Below are 20,793 nucleotides of genomic sequence, written 5' to 3'. Positions count from 1 at the left end.
ATACTAGATTTGTATCACAATTTTGGAAAAGCTTGCATAAAGCTTTGGGAACAAAGTTATGTTTTAGTACTACCTTTCACCCTCAGACCGATGGTCAGTCTGAGAGGACCATTCAGATACTCGAGGACATGTTGAGAGCTTGCGTCATAGATATGAAGGGTTCTTGGGATGAGCATCTACCTCTGATAGAATTTGCATATAACAACAGTTATCAGAGTAGCATACAGATGGCACCTTATGAAGCTTTATACGGAAGAAAATGTCGTTCGCCAATTTGTTGGGATGATATTGGTGAACAAAGATTGTTGGGCCCTGAACTTGTACAACAAACAGTTGAGAAAATTCAGCTAATCAGAGATCGCCTTCGGACTGCACAAAGTAGACAAAAGAGTTATGCGGATAATAGAAGACGAGAATTAGAATTTCAAGTTGGTGGCCATGTATTTCTTAAAATATCACCTACAAAGGGAGTTGCAAGATTCGATATTCGAGGAAAATTGAATCCCAGATTTGTTGGTCCGTTCGAGATCTTGGAAAGAATTGGTATGGTGGCTTACAGACTTGCCCTGCCGCCTTCTCTGGCAGGTGTACACGATGTTTTCCATGTCTCGATGTTGAAGAAATATATACCAGACCCAAGTAATGTCAGAGCTTGAGCCCTTACAAGTTAGAGAAGATCTATCATATAAGGAGCATCCAGTGCGGATAGTAGACAGAAAAGATCAAGTTTTGAGACACCGTGTTATACCTTATGTCAAGGTGCAGTGGAGCCATCATTCAGAAAGAGAAGCTACCTAGGAACTGGAAGATGAGATGAAGCAGAAATACCCTCAACTTTTTGAAACTGCAGGTACGCAAATTTCGGGGACGAAATTTATTTTTTAGGAGGGGGGAATGTGAGACCCTGGAACTAGGCCCGGTCCACTTGACCGGCCCAGTCCCAATACTTGACCTCACGTGCAACGCACGTGAGGCAACGGGATGGATCCTCCATCCCGAAGAAGAAGGAGGAGCCCTGTTTTAGGGCTTCCTTCTCCTTCCTCTCCTCCTTTGAGCCCACCGAAAGAGAGAGCCGCCGCACGCAGGGGGGGTTCTTCTTCGTGTTGCCACCGAGAGAGAGGGAGAGAGAGAGAGAGAAGAGAAGCCACGGCACCGGGTGGTCTTCTTCTTCCTTGCCGCCGGAGAAGAGAGGCGCCGGACGTCGGGACGGAGGTAAGAATCCTTAGCCTTTCTCTCCTCTTCTTTCACTGCTTGGCCATGACGTGTGGTGGGTTGGAGCCGGCAGATCGCCGGATTTGGGTCCAAAACGGCTTGCTCTAGCCGTCGGCGTGTTCGCCGCCGCCAGTCGCCGGGGGTGGCCGGATTTGCTCCGCCACCAGCTGCCGCTGCCAAGGCCGGCCACCGCGGCCGCCTTGGGTTTGACCGGGAGGAAAGAAGAGGGGGCGGCGGCAGGGATCATGGATCCCCTGTTTCGCCGAAGGAGAAGAAGGGAGTCGGGAGAGAAAAGAAGAAAGAAGAAAAAGAAAAGAAGGAAAAAGAAAAGAGAAAAGAAGAAAGAAGAAAAAGAAAAGAAGGAAAAAAGAAAAGAAAAGAAAAAGAAAAGAAAAAGAAAAGAAAAGAAAAGAAAGAAGAAAAAAAAATAAAAAATAAAAGGAGGGTGGTTTACGGGTATGAACCCGGATCCGAACCCGAACCCGGGGTGCTAGACACTTCGGCAGGGTCGGCCCTAGGAGAATGTTAAAATTTAGGTTTTATATATATATTGTGATGAATTTTAAAAGAAAATATGGTTTTTGAATATTAGGTTCTGCGAGGGATTTGCGGAATTAATTGGATTTGTTGTGGATCGCGTTCGCAAGGTAAGTGATGTAACCTCTTTTCTAGATTTATCGGCAAACTATATATATGTTTCACGAATCGAATTAGTCGTGATTTCGAATTTGATGCATGGATTATATGTGTATTTTAGAATATTATATGATTATGATTGAACGTATTTGCTTCTGATTTGAATTGTGTTTAATTGCTCTGACATTGTACCTTTTGGCTTGGAACACTAAACATAATGTAAGAAAAGATTATGACTTGAAATAGATTCAGACTTGCAGTCGGGCTATGTTGAGGACCCTGCCAATGGGGGCTAATACATTGGTACCGCAAGATGAATAGTCGGTGATATGACCCTACCACAGGGAACATGTGGTCATAGTTCCTGGCTATTGAGTTGAATCCGATAAATTGAAAGTACTAAGATATGAACGACTTTTGGTTTTGACATTGTATGATTTTTTTATATATAACTGAAATATGAAATAGAGAACAAACTGAACTATCGACCTGGCTATGTTGAGGACCCCGCCAATGGGGGCAGATACGTTAGCAATTGACTGTCCTGAAGGACTCACCGCAAGAAGATTAGTCGGTGTTGATGACCTCGCCATAGGGAACATATGGTCATAGTCCAGGATCGACATGATAAATTGAATATGTGAAAGAATCTTGAAACCGCGAAAAGAATCTTATGAATTCAAGAAATATTTGACTTATACTTTGGAACTGCATATTTATTTATTTTCCACATATTATTGCTTGATTTATCTAGCTAGAGTGTTCATTACTTACTGGGCTGTCTAGCTCATTATATTATCTCTTGTTGTTTTACAGATTTCGAGAACTAGTTTATTGGAGATTCAAAATGGGAGAGCGACTAGAAGGATTTGTGGCACAAGTTATCTTAGATTAGGATTATTTAAGTTGATTTGTTATTATGGACATTTATTATGATTGGTGGACTTTTGTTATTTTAAGAACTAGGTTTTTGCATGTTGGTAAATGATTATTCCGCTGCGTATTTAGACTTGTGAGTCATTATGACTTGAGTTAGTCAATGGAATAAGATTGCATTTATTCTGTTCAATTATTCTAGAATTTCATAATTGAGGTGTTTGGTTTAGATGCCTTGCATGCTCGTGGGGAGAGTTTCCGGTTGGCGCGACCCCCAGCTCGCGATCTCGGGACGGGGGCGTGACAGTGTACGACCCCTCATCATCAGGAACAAACTCCTTTTTGTAGTTCACCTCCCAGCCCAACTCAATCAAATCTGACAGGTCCCAATACGAGAGTTACAAGTAAAATAAATAGATAGCTCCGATTAGGGAAGGAGCAAAGTCCACGATTAGAATCAAGTTTTTCTCTCCCACCAACAACTACATACTTCTACTATAAAAAACCAACTACAACATGTAATAACAACTTCCTATTCTTATGGAACACCACTCTCTAATAGTAACATAAACGTTAACATGACCCAATCCTCCCGTTCCTCATGCATGGTCTTCCTCATCTCCTACTCCCATAACTGTTGCCTTACCCTTCTGCCTCTGTATCTCCCTACTAATCACATGGTCCCCGAAATATCTGGGGTTGAGGTGCCGAACCCTTCATGGCCTATCAAAATCCCAAAGTATAGCACTTCCATAGCACTTCCAGCTGTAGGAACATCAAGTAGAAAAGAAGCCGCTTAATTAGTAACAATCAAGTTAGTGGCAACCGGATGCACTAATCGACTTCATCCTGTCTTTGCTCAAATCCTTCGGGCTGATGCCTGTGGAGTTGTGCATGTCAAGCATTCTTAATTCTTCTGTACACAGTCTGCGACTCTTTTGTTTCTTATAGCTTTGCTCTTCCCTGTACAAAAGAACAAAAAAACACAGAGATAACCTTCCGTTAAATTTGATCAATTGAAAACTATCAATACCATGTAGGAAAGAAGAATACATGGGAAAGAAAGATATTGTAGGAAAAAAAAAAAATCTATCTATCTCATGTGGTAGCCATAAGGCATATTTATAGTTGAGAATATGCAAGAAATTACAAATAGAATGATACAAAAATAGAAAGATATAACAAATAGATTCCTAGGATCAATTCTAAATTTATACTATTTGAAATTTAAAATTCTGAATTCAAAATTTCTAGAATTATGGTTCTTGATATATAGCTTGAACGAGGCTGAGATGAAGATATTACCAAAATATTCAGTGGAGCCAGCTTTAGCAACGAGCTCCGAAACCGCGCCCCAACTTCTGCGGAGAACTCAGTATCATTCTCACGTTTCAGGCCACCATATTTAATTTGTATAGCTTCAGCAGGAATGTATATGAAAAGAAGAGAAATATTCGTTAAGCTTCGATTAAATAGTTTTTATATATAAGAGTAAGTTTGGGAAGCAAAATAAAAAAAAGGTTTACTTGAGATGACTCTACGTGACTTTTGCTGGACGAGCAAAGACAAACTTGCTGTTGGGTCTTTGGTTTAAGAAAGGAGAGAGTAGAGCGTTGTATGCACAGAACCAGAAGGGAAACATTGATGGATATCTACAGTCAGAAAGTCAAACAAATTGGACTGTTTTCTTAGAAATTCGAACAAATTTAAACCAATAAACATAATTATCATATCATAAGTAAAAAAGATTACACGCACCACTTCTTCTAGCTGTTCGTACGATATTATACATACATCTGGGTAACTCCCCATTTCCTTTGAGCATGACACGGAATTCAGATATTAATGTGATTATTATATTAAAGAGTTTTTTTACATGAATATCCTTCTAAATATCGAATTTTGTATGAATATTCTTCCAAAATTAATATTTGCACACGTATATCCGGGTCAAACACTTGTTTTGCTATTCTTCACTTTTTTATCCTTATTTTTGCATATATACTTGCGCTATCTAATGCCGTTAAAAAATTAACAGTTTCAAATTAAAATAACTAAAATATTCTTAATAGGTAGATATGCAAAAAAAAAATATTTTTAAGTCGATCGCGATGAAGGACAAAAAAGTAATTTCAAAATTTTAGTTTATTTTTAATTAAATATGATTTTTACTAATAGTGTTAGAAAAATCGTTATATTAAAGGCATTTGTACAAAAACAGTGTTTTATAAAGATATAGAAATAAATATAAATTTTAAAAGAGTATTCATGCAAATTTGAATTTTTAAAAGGATATCCATGCAAAAAAATTCTATATTAAAATTAGATCTTTATAAAAATTGAATGGAATCTAATGGCCATAATCCATTTTAAAGAGGAGGGAAAAACCACCAAGGTATAAGAATAAAAAAAAGAAATTATAAGCAAATCCATTCTTTGTTATGGATATCAGCTCAACAATATCATAATAAACACATCTGGTAAGTGCTAGCTTAAGAAGTTTACCTGAGTTGTGGATTAACAATTATCTGGAATCTATTAATGAATTCAAGATCTAATGTGGATTTTCTGATAAGAATATGGCATAACAAATTGCAGGAGAAAAGACCATGACCGGAGATGAATCAAATATTGAAATATTGAAATCAACTAAAATCATGATCCTTCATTGTCTAATCCTTCATAAATTTATGTCTTCAGATTGATTACTTATATTAGCAACTTTAACTTGATTCAATAGATATCCAACTAAATTTCTGTCATAACCCCATGAAAATTAAAAAGGCATGATTTAAATTAGAATCTCAAAGGGAATCATAAAAATATATGGACCTTGGCAAAATGAAACAAAAGCACAAAATGTCACGCCCCCGCCTCCTCGAGGTACGTGAGGCACCTAGTGCCCATGTGGGGGCCACATGAGGGGGGAACACGGGGCTCCCCTGCCAGATATTGTCCGGTTCTGGGGCTTCACGCAAGCGTCCTTCACCCCTCCTCGGTTTTGTTTTCCACCCAAAACGCGTCTGCAGGATTAGGAGACACCCGCCTCATATGCCCAGGCTCTGGAACGAGTCTTTCCGATGTGCGACTATTGGGCCTCACACCCTTCCTACCATCGAACAAGAGCCGTCCTCAGCTTTGATACCAAATGTCACGCCCCCGCCTCTGCGAGGCACGTGAGGCACCTAGTGCCCACGTGGGGGCCACATGAGGGGGAACACGGGGCTCCCCTGCCAGATATTGTCCGGTTCTGGGGCTTCACGCAAGCGTCCTTCACCCCTTCCCGATTTTGTTTTCCACCCAAAACGCGTCTGCAGGATTAGGAGACACCCGCCTCATATGCCCAGGCTCTGGAACGAGTGTTTCCGATGTGGGACTATTGGGCTTCACACCCTTCCCACCATCGGACAAGAGCCGTCCTCGGCTCTGATACCAAATGTCACGCCCCCGCCTCCGCGAGGTACGTGAGGCACCTAGTGCCCACGTGGGGGCCACATGAGGGGGGAACACGGGGCTCTCCTGCCAGATATTGTCCGGTTCTTGGGCTTCACGCAAGCGTCCTTCACCCCTCTCCGGTTTTGTTTTCCACCCAAAACGCGTCTGCAGGATTAGGAGACACCCGCCTCATATGCCCAAGCTCTGGAACGAGTCTTTCCAACGTGGGACTATTGGGCCTCACACAAAAACCCATCAAATTGGTAACAGGTTAGTAGCTATTTAGCAATCACGTAAGGAAACTGGAAGATGGAAGAATGAAATCGAATGATACATTTCTTGCAACAAATTCTGGTCAACTGGACAACCTGCTTCATACCAATCCTCAGCTCTCTCTTTTTTTTATATATATACATCGGCGACTCATACACAACGGATGTGGGTACAGCCCATAAAATCAAAAAGAAGAAGAAAATACATAGAAAATGGAATCAGGACGTGGTTATTCCAATCAAAATCCTCCGAATGATGAGTCGCAAAGGATACCACCCAGTCTGCCGCGCTATTTGTCTCACGGAAGACATGGGCAGCCCAGTGTGAGACATACTCCCTCAAGAGACTACAAATCTATGTAGCAGTCGCAGCCCATCCGCCGCAAGACCCGGATTCTGGATCCACTCGATCACTATAGCTGAGTCCCCCTCCAGGACAACATAGTCCACGCCCAGCACTTGCCGCGCATAGAAGACGCCCTCCCACGCGGCTCTGACCTCAGCACCAACCACAGTCTGATCGAAGATACGTCAGCTCCCAGCTGCCACAAGCGTGGCTTCCGAATCTCTGATAACAAACACCACATCGCCGTGTCCATCCTTCCTGACACTGCCATCGAAATTCATCTTGAGAAAACCAATGGGTAGAGGCTCCAAGGAGACGACGGTGGTCCTGGATGCTACTAGAGCGAAATAAGAACCCCAAATTTTTCTAATCAACTCAAGGGACGACGATGCTGTGACGTCAAGGACCTTTGTCGCATAAAGAAGGGCCCTATCCACCACCATCCTCAGCTGCACACCTCTGTGCTCAAAGACTCGAGTGTTCTTATCCAACTAGCTGTGATAAGCCAGATAGGTCGCCCTAATCCTGCTCCTTCGATGGACCGAAACAATCCTTCAGGTCAGTAATCTGGAGCAGCGAGGCAACCACTCCGGGTTCGAACTTCTTAATGCCCTTTTTCCAATAGCTGAGCCTTCCCACTTCAGGAACTTCTCAATGCCCTGTGTGTAGCTCGCTGCTGCAAGATCGGCATCCAGCAACTCATTGTGGACTGCATCAACATTGAACTCCCCCTGCCTCCTCCGAGGAGTGTTCTGGAGCATCTCAAAGGCCACCTTCACCTTGAACTCGCGGGCACTGAGGAACTTCAAGAGGATCACATCGGTGCTCTGAGAGTCTTTGCTTGGCATAAGGGGCACTCCCCAAAGAGACACCTCCTTGTCGATGACTTCGACCTCTTTGGCCTTGGTTGCTTCACCTTCTTTTACAGGCTTCACGGCAGAAGTTGCGGGCTTTTCCTCGATGCATTCAGCTTCTTTGGCCTTTTGCTCGGTAGCTACGTTCGGCTAGGCTTTGCCTTTTCTCCTTCACTGCTTTCTTTGTTCTCAGGTTTCACCTCCTCTTTCTCCTGCGGCTCAGGTTTCAACTTATCTCCTTCACCACCTTCTTGGGACTCGGGTTTCTCCTCCTTTTCCTCCTCTTTCTCCTTTAGCTTACCTTTCGCCTTTTCTCCTTCACCTCCCTCTTGGGTTTCAGGTTTTTTCTTCTCCTTAACCCCGTCTTTTTCCTTCATCTTCTGCTCTTCCTTCTTGCATGCCTTCCTTCTTGAAGAGCTTGTTCTCCTACTATCTCCCTCTTGGCTCTGGGGGTTTTCTTTTCCTTTCACCTCGGGGTTTTCTTTTCCTTTGACCTCCTCCTCCTCCTCTGGGTTCTGCTCTTCCTGGTTGCATTCCTTCTTGAAGAGAACGGAGAAGTAGTTCGGTCTTCTTCTCTGTTGGAGGAGAGAGTAGCTGTGTGGAGAGAAGGGGATTGGGGCCCCAACGGCCATATTTGGGTTCAAACTGGGAGCGCGGGAACCCAGCAAACGTCACTGATTTGGCGGGCGCCCACCCACGGGAGTCGTTGGAGGAGGATTCCATGGTAATTCGTAGGACTTTTTCATGGCAAAGGATTTCTCTCTTCCAGAACCCTCAAGTATCCACTGATGCCAATTTGTTAGTAAGTGTGGTGTGCTCAATTTAGACCAGACCATATTAGGGCCAATGGCTAACAAACTGATGGAATTGGATGGCCGGGATTGAATGGACAAGCAATATGGATGGCCATGAACATAATTTCTGTGACCTTGGAGCAGGACACCAAGGTGCTAGTGGACCAATTTTAGACCGGATTCCATCATTGTTTTGTCTAAAAATACGAAAGCAAATCTGTTTACTCAAGTGGGAATTAGATGAAACTAATGACAGTGAATCCAAATTGCACTATAATAGCTGTTTGATGATCCAATTTATGTTGTAGACTGTAGTATGATGTAATCCATGAATAATTGAAGACACTTAATATCAACCTTTGCTTAATGGTTCTTTTTTCTCAGTATAGTGTGGTTATACCATATACAACATATCTAAAAACATCCATGGTTAAATAGGAAGAACAGAATCAAGATAACTCTGCTATGGTTAACCACATAAGACAACCTACAGAACACTAGTATTGTTGATCATATAAGATACAATCAAGCTGCTGCACCATTCGTCTCTATAAAGGTATGAACCACCGTATTGCTGTAAACATTTTTTTTGCCATCAACTTAATCAAGAATTACTCAATAACTCATCAATTTTATAGTTATTTTATAATATTTTATGACTTAATCAACAACATACATGATTAAAGTGATTCAAGTTGTTGCAGATGGTGGTGATGCCATTCTGTTACGCATTTGACCTGAAGGTCCATCAACAGTCCGCGGACACCAGAAATTTGATGGCATGGCATGATACTTGACCGCCACATACAAGACGCCCTTGTTTGGTGGCTAAAAGCCTTCTCGATCATTTGAAACAGTTGATACATGGATCCGAGCCAACAAAGACCACAGAGATTAATCTGAATAAAGAAGTTACACCTTCAAGTTCAAATATTATAATTTGATAGTTTGCATGTGGCTGATATTATAACCCATCAGAGTTCCACAGATGTGATCAATGACGAGCTACATTGTAAGAGAAACAATGGCATCTCACAAAGAACAACAAATAATAAGTGAAATGAAAATTTTTAATGGCATGGATTCTATCCATGTAATGTCTTGTAGCTGTTTAAATCAATCACCAGATATACATGCATGTACAATATTGGAAATAACATAGGGATGAGATTAGGTGCACACCAAACCTAAGGAACCTAGCAAAAATGAGTGAATTTTTGGTTGTGATTCCATATTCCATTATGTGGCAACTTCATCCAGACCCCTTGCAAGAATTCTGTGAATAGATACCGCAATTTTGAAGAGGCCGATTCGTCCGACATGGCATGCTATGGTTGCTTCTCTGAGGTAAAAATCTAATCTTTGTGCCAGAGTACTTCTCTGTTCACCAAGTAACCAAATAAGCATCAGGTCTGATTTTTCTGATCCTTGTCATCAATATCCATGAATTCTCCCGTGACCCTACATAAAACCACGGCCAGCATAACAATTCATTGGTTAGTTTAAATAAAATTAAAATGTTGAATGTATAGGGCAAAATGGCATAATGTTATTTCTTGTGCTGAAAAAAATGCTCAAGAGGATTAAAAAAGGCTTTAACGCATATAGGAGATAACCACGGCTAAAGCATTAGATTCTTTATGAAGTATTTCAGAACAAGAGGTGAAGCACCTCACGCAGAACTGAAGTTAGACAGCCTTTCGGTGATTGCATACACAGAAGATGGGCAATTAAGTATTGCTAGTTCTTATTGATAAAATAGTAAGATGCTAAGGGTTCTGCATGAATCTATAGGTTATCGGCCAGTATAAATGAGCATATAAATATAATTAAAAAAAAGAAAATTTATCACCCTTATCACCACAATTTCTAAATTTTGACATTCTAGGTGTTGATATGCAAATAAAGTGTCTACAATCCTAATTACACAACTGAGATACTAAATAACTTTAACAAAAGGAAAGCCAATACAAGCAATTAGGACTTTACTTCATCTTTTACACGTGCTCATAACCTCAATATGTTCAAACATCATAGAAAACAAATCACAAAAGGATGATGGAAGAGCAACCCAAGACTACAGGGCAAAGTGGCAGTGGCAAAGATGGCATGGACCTCTTTTTTTTTTGGTCAAAACAATGCAGACCTCTTTACCTGACCCAAATCTGACCTGCATAACGCAATCCATCGGTTTGAGTCATGGCTTCAAGTTAGATTTTGTTGATGCAGTCAGTTTGATTTTAGGTAAGAGTACTTAATTCACTCTCATTATGTGCATCTTGTGAATTCTTAAGTTTAGTAATGATTCTCAATACAATATGCTCCAATTCGAGTAAAGGAGCGACAGATGAGAGACTTTAGTTTGTTTGAAATTCTTAGTCAATGCAGACTTAAGGTCTCCCACTTAAACACTAATGATGCATGTCTCTTCCTGAACACCAAGAGTTGAGGATAATAAGAAGTGAGTTAGAAACACGGAAGTCTCTTGGGAAGAGGGCATCCAAGAGATATCTAATTTCTGAGTGGGATTATAGAATTCAGAGTTTGAAATACAAAGAATGGTGGAACAGCTCTTTTATGAAAAGCGGGAAAGGTGAAATAAAAGATTAAAAGATCTCACTCACTTTAAAATTTAATAATTTGAATCATCTATAATTAAATAATGGACAAAAACTTGAATTCTTAACAAATGCATTATTTATTTCGAGTCATTTTTTGTTTGAATTTAGTAACCAAAACTAGGGCTCAAAATAGATCGATACTGGTATAACCACATTTGTATCCATATTTTCCAACAGATACAGATACTAAACTGATACCAAGTTAGTATCTATATTTGTTCTAAACGAATTCAGATACAAATCAGCTATTGAGTATATTCATATTTATTCTAAATGAATATGGATACAAATCAGATATGAGTTCTATCCATACTTTTTTTATCCAAATATGGATACAAGATATTATTCGAATTTAAATCAAACTTTTAGTGGAATTCAATGAAAAAAACTAACATTAATGATATAATTATAAAGGATGGAATAGAACGCACTATGCAAATTGCAAGCGACATATAAGAAACTAAGGCATAGTTATTAAGCCTGCATGGAGACCGACCTAGACAAAATAATCATTAAAATAAAAAATATAAATAAAAAAATTATTAATATTTTTTACATCAAATAACATCATTACTCTTTAATTACAATATGAATCAAAAATAATCATGAATTATCATTTTTTTAGAGAGCTTGCAAGGAAACTTGTATATATATCTGTGTGTGCGTGTGTGTGCAGGAATACATAGAAGTTGTTAATATTTTTAAATATTTCTAACAACAAAGTTTGGGATAAATTGATGTTTTATATATAACTGAAATATATTCTACTCTACTTCTATTGTAATTAATTAAGTATATTATTAATATTTTACTATAATTATCATATTATTATACGATATCTTATATAAAGTTAACATACTTATTTGTTTTTTTTGTTATAATTTAACTCATTTATTCATAATTTCATCATTTTTTATTTATTATTAAATATATGAATAGATATTTAATATTGAATTAATTTACTATTGAATAATATATACGTTAATATTGAGCAAATATTTTGAATTATATCATACTGAGTAATACTTTAAATTACTATTGAAATATTGATCAATTTAAATTCACATGTGCAACACACATGAACCAAAGTCTGTTGGACTTTCTCATGAACAGATTATATCATAAAGAAAAAAATAAATTGTATTCATTTTTCATTTTTTTATCAACAAGGATTCTTTTTCATAAAGTAATGATTAAAATATTAAATACTACAATATATATATACCAGTTAATGACCTGAATACAGAATAAGTAAAACAAACTACCGATATTGAATGAAAACACATGTTACAGCTTGCTAATTGAACACTTGCCATATGAATCAAAGGTCACCAGTACAAATCCAGGTATTATGGTTTATTTTAGAGAAGTTTTTACCGGATATCCTGCTCCGAATCAGAAAAACCTTTAAAATCCGACTTTGGATCCAGATCTTGCAAGATATATATAAGTAGGTATCCAAATTCAGATCTAGATCTGCTTGGTACCAGAATTGTTTTCCAAATCTGATTCTAATACGATATGAAGATAGATGAGATTGGATTTTACTTGACCCAATTGCAGCCGACCAAACTTATCAAAGTTAGTAAATATTTTACTTTTCAAAAAAAATATTTTCTCTAATCCTACTCCTAGCCAATCAAGTTCTTTGACAGGGAGCAAAGTTTAAATTACAAACCTGAATATAAACCAAGCGAACAAGATAACATAGATTTAGATCAATGACTTGTTTCGATCAGATCATGGTACAAGCCCAACTAATAAAATTGGTTATATGAACTGAGACTACTTGATGGAGATAGGATGACATATTCATGATAAGAGAGAGAGTGAGAGAGAAGGCAGCTAAGGAAGCCCAAGATTTTCTTTTACCACACTGCCACTTTCATCCTACATTACCTTTTCCCTTGTATGCCATCCCCTCATTTTCTCCTCTCATCATTTGCAGCACCCCTGCTCAACATTCTTGTCTTGTTATAGGGACATCCGAAGATCATGTTATACACTCAAAATGCCGACAACCTCACCTGGCCTCAGATGAGGTTTCTGACAACTAGTTCATTCCTATCCCCAACCACCTCCATCACTCTACCTTCTCACCTCTCTCCATAATCCTCATGTTCATTGCTCCACACATCACCAGATCCTAACGACCACCTTACCTCACTTTTCTGGCAGTTCAAAACCATCAAACCTAGCAACCAATACATCCCCAGCCTTGCCATAGCCCTAGTAGAACAACTGTTGAAACTTACAACCTGCAATTGGACCATTCATCAACACCCTATTGCTCCTGTTCCTTGGACAAGTCAAAGGGGCTGGGTCCAAGTCAACTTGGTTGACCTACCAACTAGTTTGTGTGTGCATTCTCTGACCTTCTGGTAGGTTGGGCTGCATGTTGGTCACATTCCCGGAGGATAACCCAATCCAACTTCATCCACTGAGAGCCCCAGGGAAAAAATAAGAGAACTGGTAACATCACCTCATAGATGAAGAAGCTCAGTATTTCAAAAATAACACCTTGTTCTTAGCAAAGATAAAAGAAGCCACTTAAAATCACAATACAAGAAAACTAATACATCCACCAACCCATCTATCAGAAAACACAACACTAGATGAGCCTCACTGATCTCCACCACAATCTATGGACCTACTATGGAATTCCTGAAGGTGGACAGTTTGAAATTATGTTGGCCATCAAGCTAGCAGTTGAACTGTCATGGTGTGGTTTTCAGCTCCAATGCTACTATCAAACTTGTGGAGGGAAGAGGGATGAATTGGATCAAATACTTTCTTCTGATTGACTACATGAAATACACCCAATCAAGTTGTCTCCAACTTCTTGGTTGATTGAGCTTTCTGATTGCTCAATAGCTGGAAGTATAGTGTCTTTGAAAGCTGGAATGTATAACAAGTTCGCCTATAAAAAAACAGTTATTTATCTTCATTGGTTGGATGATCATTTTTCATCCAGCATTAATCATGGCATCCGTTCTTCTATCTGCTTGCCACTCTCTTTACCCATACAAGGGTGAACCTTGGTGTAAGAATAGGATTACTCCATTGTGACCTAGGTGTCATGGTTTCAAAACATAGAAATAGCCTTACTGCATGTAGAGTAGGGCTGCATACATCTGATCCTCCCAAGACCCACAGTGGTAGAAGTCTCATGCACTGAGCTGCCTTTTTTTTTTTTTACTCCCTTGACCCATATGATTTGATCTGGTCCACACAATGAACAGCAGAATATGACAGCATTATCATTTCCAATTGAGTGAAATTCAATGCTAACTTGTCAACCCCCTTCAAAAACTAGTTAAAACATTGGAAGAGAATATGTTAATTAGATTAACGCACAACACAAATGAATTTGATCAAGTCCAATAATTCGTTAAAGTCCTGCATTCAAGAGTTGCTGTCTTCAACACTGATTGCTCCATATGAAAAACAATAATTGCACTGTAAACTTGGTATGACCTTTCAATCAGAATATAAGGCCCAGAGTGCCTAGCAGGGTTCTAACTTAAGCTGGTCTGTCTATGGTTCTGAATAATAGGCACATTAAATCAAGGAGGGATACATTACATAGAATCTGATAGACGAAAAAAGATGGCACCAACTTCTAAGTTAAATACCTTTCTCAAAATTAATGCATCTTTCTCCTAACCAGTTTTAAATATTTGAATGTAAGTTTGAAATCTAATGAGATTTTAAAGCTTCCATAGGTCCACAATTAGATCCAGGTATTGTCAAGATATATGCTTCTTAAGCACATCAGAAATATATAAATTAATAATGGAACAGGAAAAGACTGCATACCGGTTATATGACAAGAAAGCCTCTCCAATATGTCCAATAACCTTATTTCGTACCTTCCGTACACATACCTAAATAAAAAATAGTTGGAAGAGTATAAAATTAGCGAGGCACATAAATGGTAAGGAATTATCTATTTTAAACTAAGAAATGAAGACAACCTGCACAAGGTCAAGGGGCCCAGCATTTTTATCCCGATTGCGATGAATGACAATACCATTGTCACATTTGTTTATAAAATGTGCACTTCCACTAATATCATACATATTAGGCGGACCACCACCCCAGTGTTGTAGCTGAGTTAAAGTCATTATTAGAAAAGCACAGATATAGAGGAAAAGTATACATACAAACGTTATATACATAACATGGAATACCTGCCTAGGATGCGCTACAAACCATACATGGCATGAATGATGCTGAGCAAAGCGCTTGATCCTGGTAAGCATCTGACTGACGTACTCAGTTTCCGTTCTGTTACAGAGAAACAGACTAGTTTCAGACACGCCAGGGAGAGATTTATATTAAATAACAGCAAGATATAGTTCGCGTCTAAGTAACTATTAAAAATTGTGACGGTAAATAAGCATCTACACAGGAACCCAGACACAGAGAGATAATTATTTACTAAACTCTTCCATAAGAAATCAAATAAAAATGTCATTTGGCAAAGTCATAGAACTCTCACTGATTTGCAGGACGTTGGTGATCAAGTTCATTGTATGGGTCAATCACAAGTCCACGCACCCCATATCTCAGAACAGCAGCTTTAGCAAGTGTAAGAACCCATTTAATAGATGGAAGGCAAGCATCTTCACACCTGTTAAACAAACAACTAATATCAGTGCTAAAAGACCACCACAACATGATAAACCAACAAGTGTTGCACAGATATTCAGATATAAAAACAATTGTAATTTTGATGGACTATACTAAAAAGAAAACTGAACTAGGCCGCTAACTAATGGTGTTCTTCCAATATCTTCATGAAAAGAGTAATATAAAAGCACCACTTCAACAATTTCTTTGTGCATAAACAACATACTTACCGGATGAGATGAAATGTATCATCCAGCCATTTTTTCCCTTGTTCCAACTCCTCAACACTCATACGCTCAACAGATCCTCCATATCTATCAGTAGTCAGAAGAAGAAATAAGCTAGTCAAGGATTCACATATATGGCACAAAATATTGAGAATAACCATTCAAGTTGATTAGAAAGCACATACTATAGTGGAAGGTCTATATTAAATGTAAATCATGTATCAATGACAAAGAAAGCCTACCATAAAGGAAGCTCTTCCAATAATTATGATATGGTAAACAAAATATATTGTAGGTAATCTAAATTTTCTCAGAAAGCAAATTCTGAGAATAATTGGTGAGTAACAATATATTTTAAATTCCCATAAAAAGCTCTAATTTAAAAATAAAGGTTGTTTAATTTTTAAATTCAACATGACTCGATAATGATTTTTCTTACCTCGGTTAGTCTTTGATGAATAGATAACAGAAAATAAGATATACTTGGATAAAGAAAAAATAAAAGAGAATGCAGAGAGTATACACTATAAAAATGTGCTGGTGGAATTTTGGTTTATTTTGGACCTTTCCTCATTTATTTGAGTCTGAAGTGCTCATAGGACTAGATTTTGATTCTGTCTGCTGTTAGAAAACATGAATAAACTATTGCATATCTATATCATATCCCACCATGATAATACTAGACATCCACATCCAATCATGATAAAAGTGTCCAAATCAATATGTTTCCTATTTTCTTCTTTTTTTTGCCGGACTATTCTCATCATGACTTCCCTATCAATTCAAGATTTCTGAATTAAAATGGATTAGATTCTTGGTTGTTAACAGGGGAGTCAAAGAAGGATGGAGATAAGATGATAAGGACAAGGAATCCATAATTCTGGCAAATACATCACAAAGTAATAATTTTCAATTTCATGATTTCAATAATTTTATCAATTTTTACACCGACCGATCTCCAAATTATGTATAATCAAAACCTACATATTCAGAAAATCATATATAATCAGAGAATATCGTAAGTTAACCCATTTATTGCATGTTAATATTCTACAAACAAATGCAGCCCTAGAGTTTGTGAGTGATCCTTATGACTAATCATGCATAAGGAACTCCCACATAATTTACTAGTCCCCACATTTATCTACTTGGCATTATAGGGAAACAAAAACATAGAAACACTTGAGAGGATGTAGTCACTCTATTTCATTACATTTAGTCCCATTCTTCCACAAAAGAAAGTGAAGTTTATTTTGGTCAACTATATTTAACAGATGATCATATGTTCAAGGTGTTGCAACCTGAAGACTAATCACTTCATACAGACGAAAATAAAGAGTAAATCAGAAGTGTAAAGAATCTCAAATAACAGTGTTGGATTATATGTTTATTAATAGCTTCATAGGAAAAATATTTTTTAACAGAAAAATGTCCTAGGCAATAAATATGGAAGACTAATATTTTGATCTTCCTTCTATATTTCTTTAATTATTTCTACTCAAAGAACTCTGTCTCTCAACCCCCACAGCCACCCACCCAAGGGACATTCCTTTTTGGGAGGGACAAAATAAGCAGTTGTAGCCACACTCAGTCAATGACCACTTCCACATAATTAAAATCATGCCACCCAGATAGCTTTAAGGTCGTTTGCTTTCTCTCATCTATTATCACGTCTTGAAGATCCTGCAACTATTTCCTGATCAAATCATCGCAATCCATTATTGTCGACAACTTGATAAGTCAAGGGTTGGATGACAATAATGCATCAGGGCCAAGTCAACCACTTGCCTTTTGAATTCATACAGCAGAAGCACCAAGTGGGATCGAAAGCCTTATCCATCTAGATTAGAAAAGACCAGGTTTAAACAAAATAATAATGACACTTGCTGGACAATTAGTTATAAATTTGAAAAGTCGAATATATGCAACCCGATAAAAACTAACTGAAATTAGAGATCAGGCTTTTATGCTCATTTAAATCAAGGTAACAGTTAAGATCTAGTCTGTATCTCAGTGGTTAGTATATGAGACTTCAAGAACTTTTAACCAATCCCAGTTTAATTATCAGAACTCAGGGATTAACATGGTAATGAAAAGTAATATTAGGTAATTGGATGTAGGAACTAAATATTTGTAGATCATGGAAGTAAAGCTAGAAGTAACATGGAACAGAACTGTAAAGAGAACAAACATAATCAGATGACATCGATTTTACCTAGCATTGAAAAATGGTTTCTTAACATGTTTCTCCAAAAGCTTCCTTGCATGCTCCCTAACCTAGAGTCCAATAAATGCAATCATTTAATTAAAAATCTAAAAAAATAGAAACAAGATATCATGTTGGAGTGAGCTTGCCTTGTTTTCCATAGAGCATAGCACGAACTTCCACCCATGGCTTTCACTAATATTGCATAACAAGGCATCAATCCACTCACTTTTGCCAGAATTCGGCACACCTGTTATCACAGTCAGCTCTCCAGGCACAACCTGCACAAGAGAAATAAATCAATGAGTTCTGCACAAAAATTCCCAATTTCAAATTTGTGAACTATCACAAAGCGTTTTGCACCTATCTACAGATTCCACAAAAATTTACACAAGGGAATGACGTGGCCACAATAGGAACCCCTTCTCTACTTTATAACCATGCCCAAGACAGTTCTTGTGACTGGACAGTTGATCTGTCCGTCAAAAGACACCAGTCTAGTAATCTAGTCACCAAAATGACAACATGATTAGTGGTAAGAAAGGTGAGCATTGAAAATCCAAGCTGTAAAGAATCAAATGGAAAAGCTAGATTTCCTCTCTTCCTTTTCATTAATTTATCTGAGTTTCAGTCATTTTCTTATGCTTTGTGGTTCAAGTCACCAGATCTCAGTATATAATGGCATGATGCCCCGGTTTCTCTTGTGCTGAGATATCCAAAAAAAAGGATGAAAGACTTGTGTAGCAGATATCCGATGTTAAGCTACAGTCATTATAGCGAGCCATCCATGCTTTCTTCCTCTGGTTAGATAAAATTACAGCTAGAAAACTCAAATATTATTTTTTATTGGTCTTCAAAGTCATAATGAGTTGAATGCTGTTTTTGAAGTTGAATTTAGCAATTAACATTTGTTTCTCATTTCATGGATCCATTCAGGACCAAGGAATCAAATATCAAGGTCTGGTGGGTTATTGATGGCCAGCTGATACAACGCTCACCACATGGCGCACCATACAGATGATATTGAACAGCATCTTTCATACAGCCAATACTCCCTTGGTAGTCTATTTGGCCTCCAAATTTGTTTTTTGATCATTTTCTTATATTTTATTTGTCTTAATGCTATAATTATGCATAAATATGATGAGTGTATTGATTTACATGCACTAGCTATCATATCCAGTGTGCAGTTTTTTATCTAATTTAAAACATAATTTTACATAACTCTCAATTAAATCTACCTTGGCAAACTGTATGCATACTTTAATAATTAAAACATAATTAGGGTGTTGAAATGCTTAAATTAATGAATGAGACTAGAATTGGGAGTGGATGCAAGATGAAAAAGCTCAGTACCAACAGTGATTTGACAAATGAATGAAGATAGATACATTTACCATATTTTCAATAACAATGACCATGTTTCTGATATAGAATGTAGTCCATCACCTCAATGCCCCAAAAATGCCTTATAGGCTTGTAGACATACAATAACAAGCCATTTACATAGAGGAACTGTTGAAGCGCTAAATATTGTTTAATGTCATTTTAGATGAGAGGCTTTGGAGACTAAGATATATGACTTCTCTTGCAGAGTTCTGGGTTCTAACAGTGTTTTCATAAAATATAATTTATGAACCTTTAAGATTTCAAAATGCATTTTACATCTAAAAGTTGAAATTTTGACCCAACTCCAAAATTCTCAAGGAATCTTAATTTCTGAGTATTTTTATTGAACTCAAGTAGGGGGTCGTTCCTCACATGTAATATTCTAAAAAAAGACGCTTACTTCATCATACCCAAAAAAACACTTAAATAATATTCATATAAATAAATTTGTATTTAGTAGTTTGTCTATCTATATTTTCGCAGTTCGAATGCTTCTTGGCCGCTCCCACCTTCAACAGTTCAATGGTAGCATGTCTTAAAGTTTACATATGAAAAAGATCAATAGACACACATGCAACATTGTCTTCATCAACAAAAATGTTAAGGCCCTATAGGTACTAAAGTTTTGCTTATCCATGAATGGCAGCTTATCAGAGAGATTTCCCTCTTTAGCAGCCTAAAGGAAGGAAACTTGAGGATAAAGCCAGCCTGTCCATCTCCTTACTCATGATTTTTCACAATTTTTTTTTAAAAAAATCCATTTCCAATATGATTTTCACAATCCCAAAAAAATTGGCATTGAAGATCAGCTGGCTGCCCCAATCTCCTCCATCCCTTTGCCTCTCCAGAGGGGAGCGCCTACTAATCATAAGTTGTCCAGGGATAGCAACTTCAACCATCCAAATAATGTCTGCGAGGCTTAACTTTCATATAAAATTTAGTGAATACAAAACAAATATCTAAAGAGGAAGTTTGAAACTTAGTGTTCAATAAATTTAGAAACAAGCACCCACCTAATACAAGAAGCGGCATTAGGTGGCCTGACACTCACCTAGGAGACAATCTAGAAACCCGAGCGGCCACCATGCTTTTAAGGCCTAGAAAGCACCAGGCAACTAGTGTTGGAGGATGCCCAAGCATCTAGGTGGGACTGCCAAGTGCCTAGATTGCTGGCCATGACAACCTAGTACAAGCTCTAACGAACTAGAACATAATGCACGTAGAAGCTATTTATCTAAAAATGATATTCAAAAGTGATCAGTGACCATGCAAAAACAGCAATCAGTTAAA

At 37.9% G+C, this 20,793-nt stretch overlaps 2 protein-coding genes across 6 annotated transcripts in view; both read right to left on the bottom strand.

Annotated features, from left to right (window-relative positions):
* Window positions 1–3,026: 3,026 nt before the first annotated feature.
* On the bottom strand, window positions 3,027–8,263 carry LOC149751352 (patellin-4-like; the record flags this gene model as incomplete). The annotated part of the gene is made up of 7 exons (XM_089927301.1): window positions 7,832–8,263; window positions 7,488–7,781; window positions 7,307–7,389; window positions 6,520–6,552; window positions 4,266–4,376; window positions 4,008–4,186; window positions 3,027–3,100 (listed from the first exon to the last, which is right to left on the bottom strand). Coding segments are annotated over exons 1-7 (1,206 nt in total), but the record flags the coding sequence as incomplete, so codon positions are not given.
* A 1,211-nt stretch (window positions 8,264–9,474) lies between these two features.
* The window catches only part of LOC103720546 (primase-helicase Twinkle, chloroplastic/mitochondrial-like), a 28,782-nt gene continuing 17,463 nt past the window's right edge, over window positions 9,475–20,793 (bottom strand). For all 5 annotated transcript variants that reach the window (XM_008810298.6, XM_088711130.2, XM_088711129.2 and 2 more), the window contains 8 exons: window positions 18,264–18,395; window positions 18,124–18,185; window positions 15,912–15,995; window positions 15,551–15,682; window positions 15,240–15,336; window positions 15,024–15,158; window positions 14,866–14,933; window positions 9,475–9,886 (listed from right to left, as the gene is read on the bottom strand). In XM_008810298.6, the coding sequence (XP_008808520.4) occupies window positions 9,832–9,886; window positions 14,866–14,933; window positions 15,024–15,158; window positions 15,240–15,336; window positions 15,551–15,682; window positions 15,912–15,995; window positions 18,124–18,185; window positions 18,264–18,395 (765 nt within the window). In that variant the 3' untranslated portion in view covers window positions 9,475–9,831. The remainder of the gene's footprint in view (window positions 9,887–14,865; window positions 14,934–15,023; window positions 15,159–15,239; window positions 15,337–15,550; window positions 15,683–15,911; window positions 15,996–18,123; window positions 18,186–18,263; window positions 18,396–20,793) is intronic.

Source organism: Phoenix dactylifera, chromosome 14, assembly GCF_051530095.1.
Source record: "Phoenix dactylifera cultivar Ajwa chromosome 14, Ajwa_hap1_PhDact_Kaust_v1.1, whole genome shotgun sequence".
In the NCBI taxonomy this organism is placed as follows: domain Eukaryota; kingdom Viridiplantae; phylum Streptophyta; class Magnoliopsida; order Arecales; family Arecaceae; genus Phoenix; species Phoenix dactylifera.
This window is presented reverse-complemented; position numbering and strand designations above follow the sequence as displayed.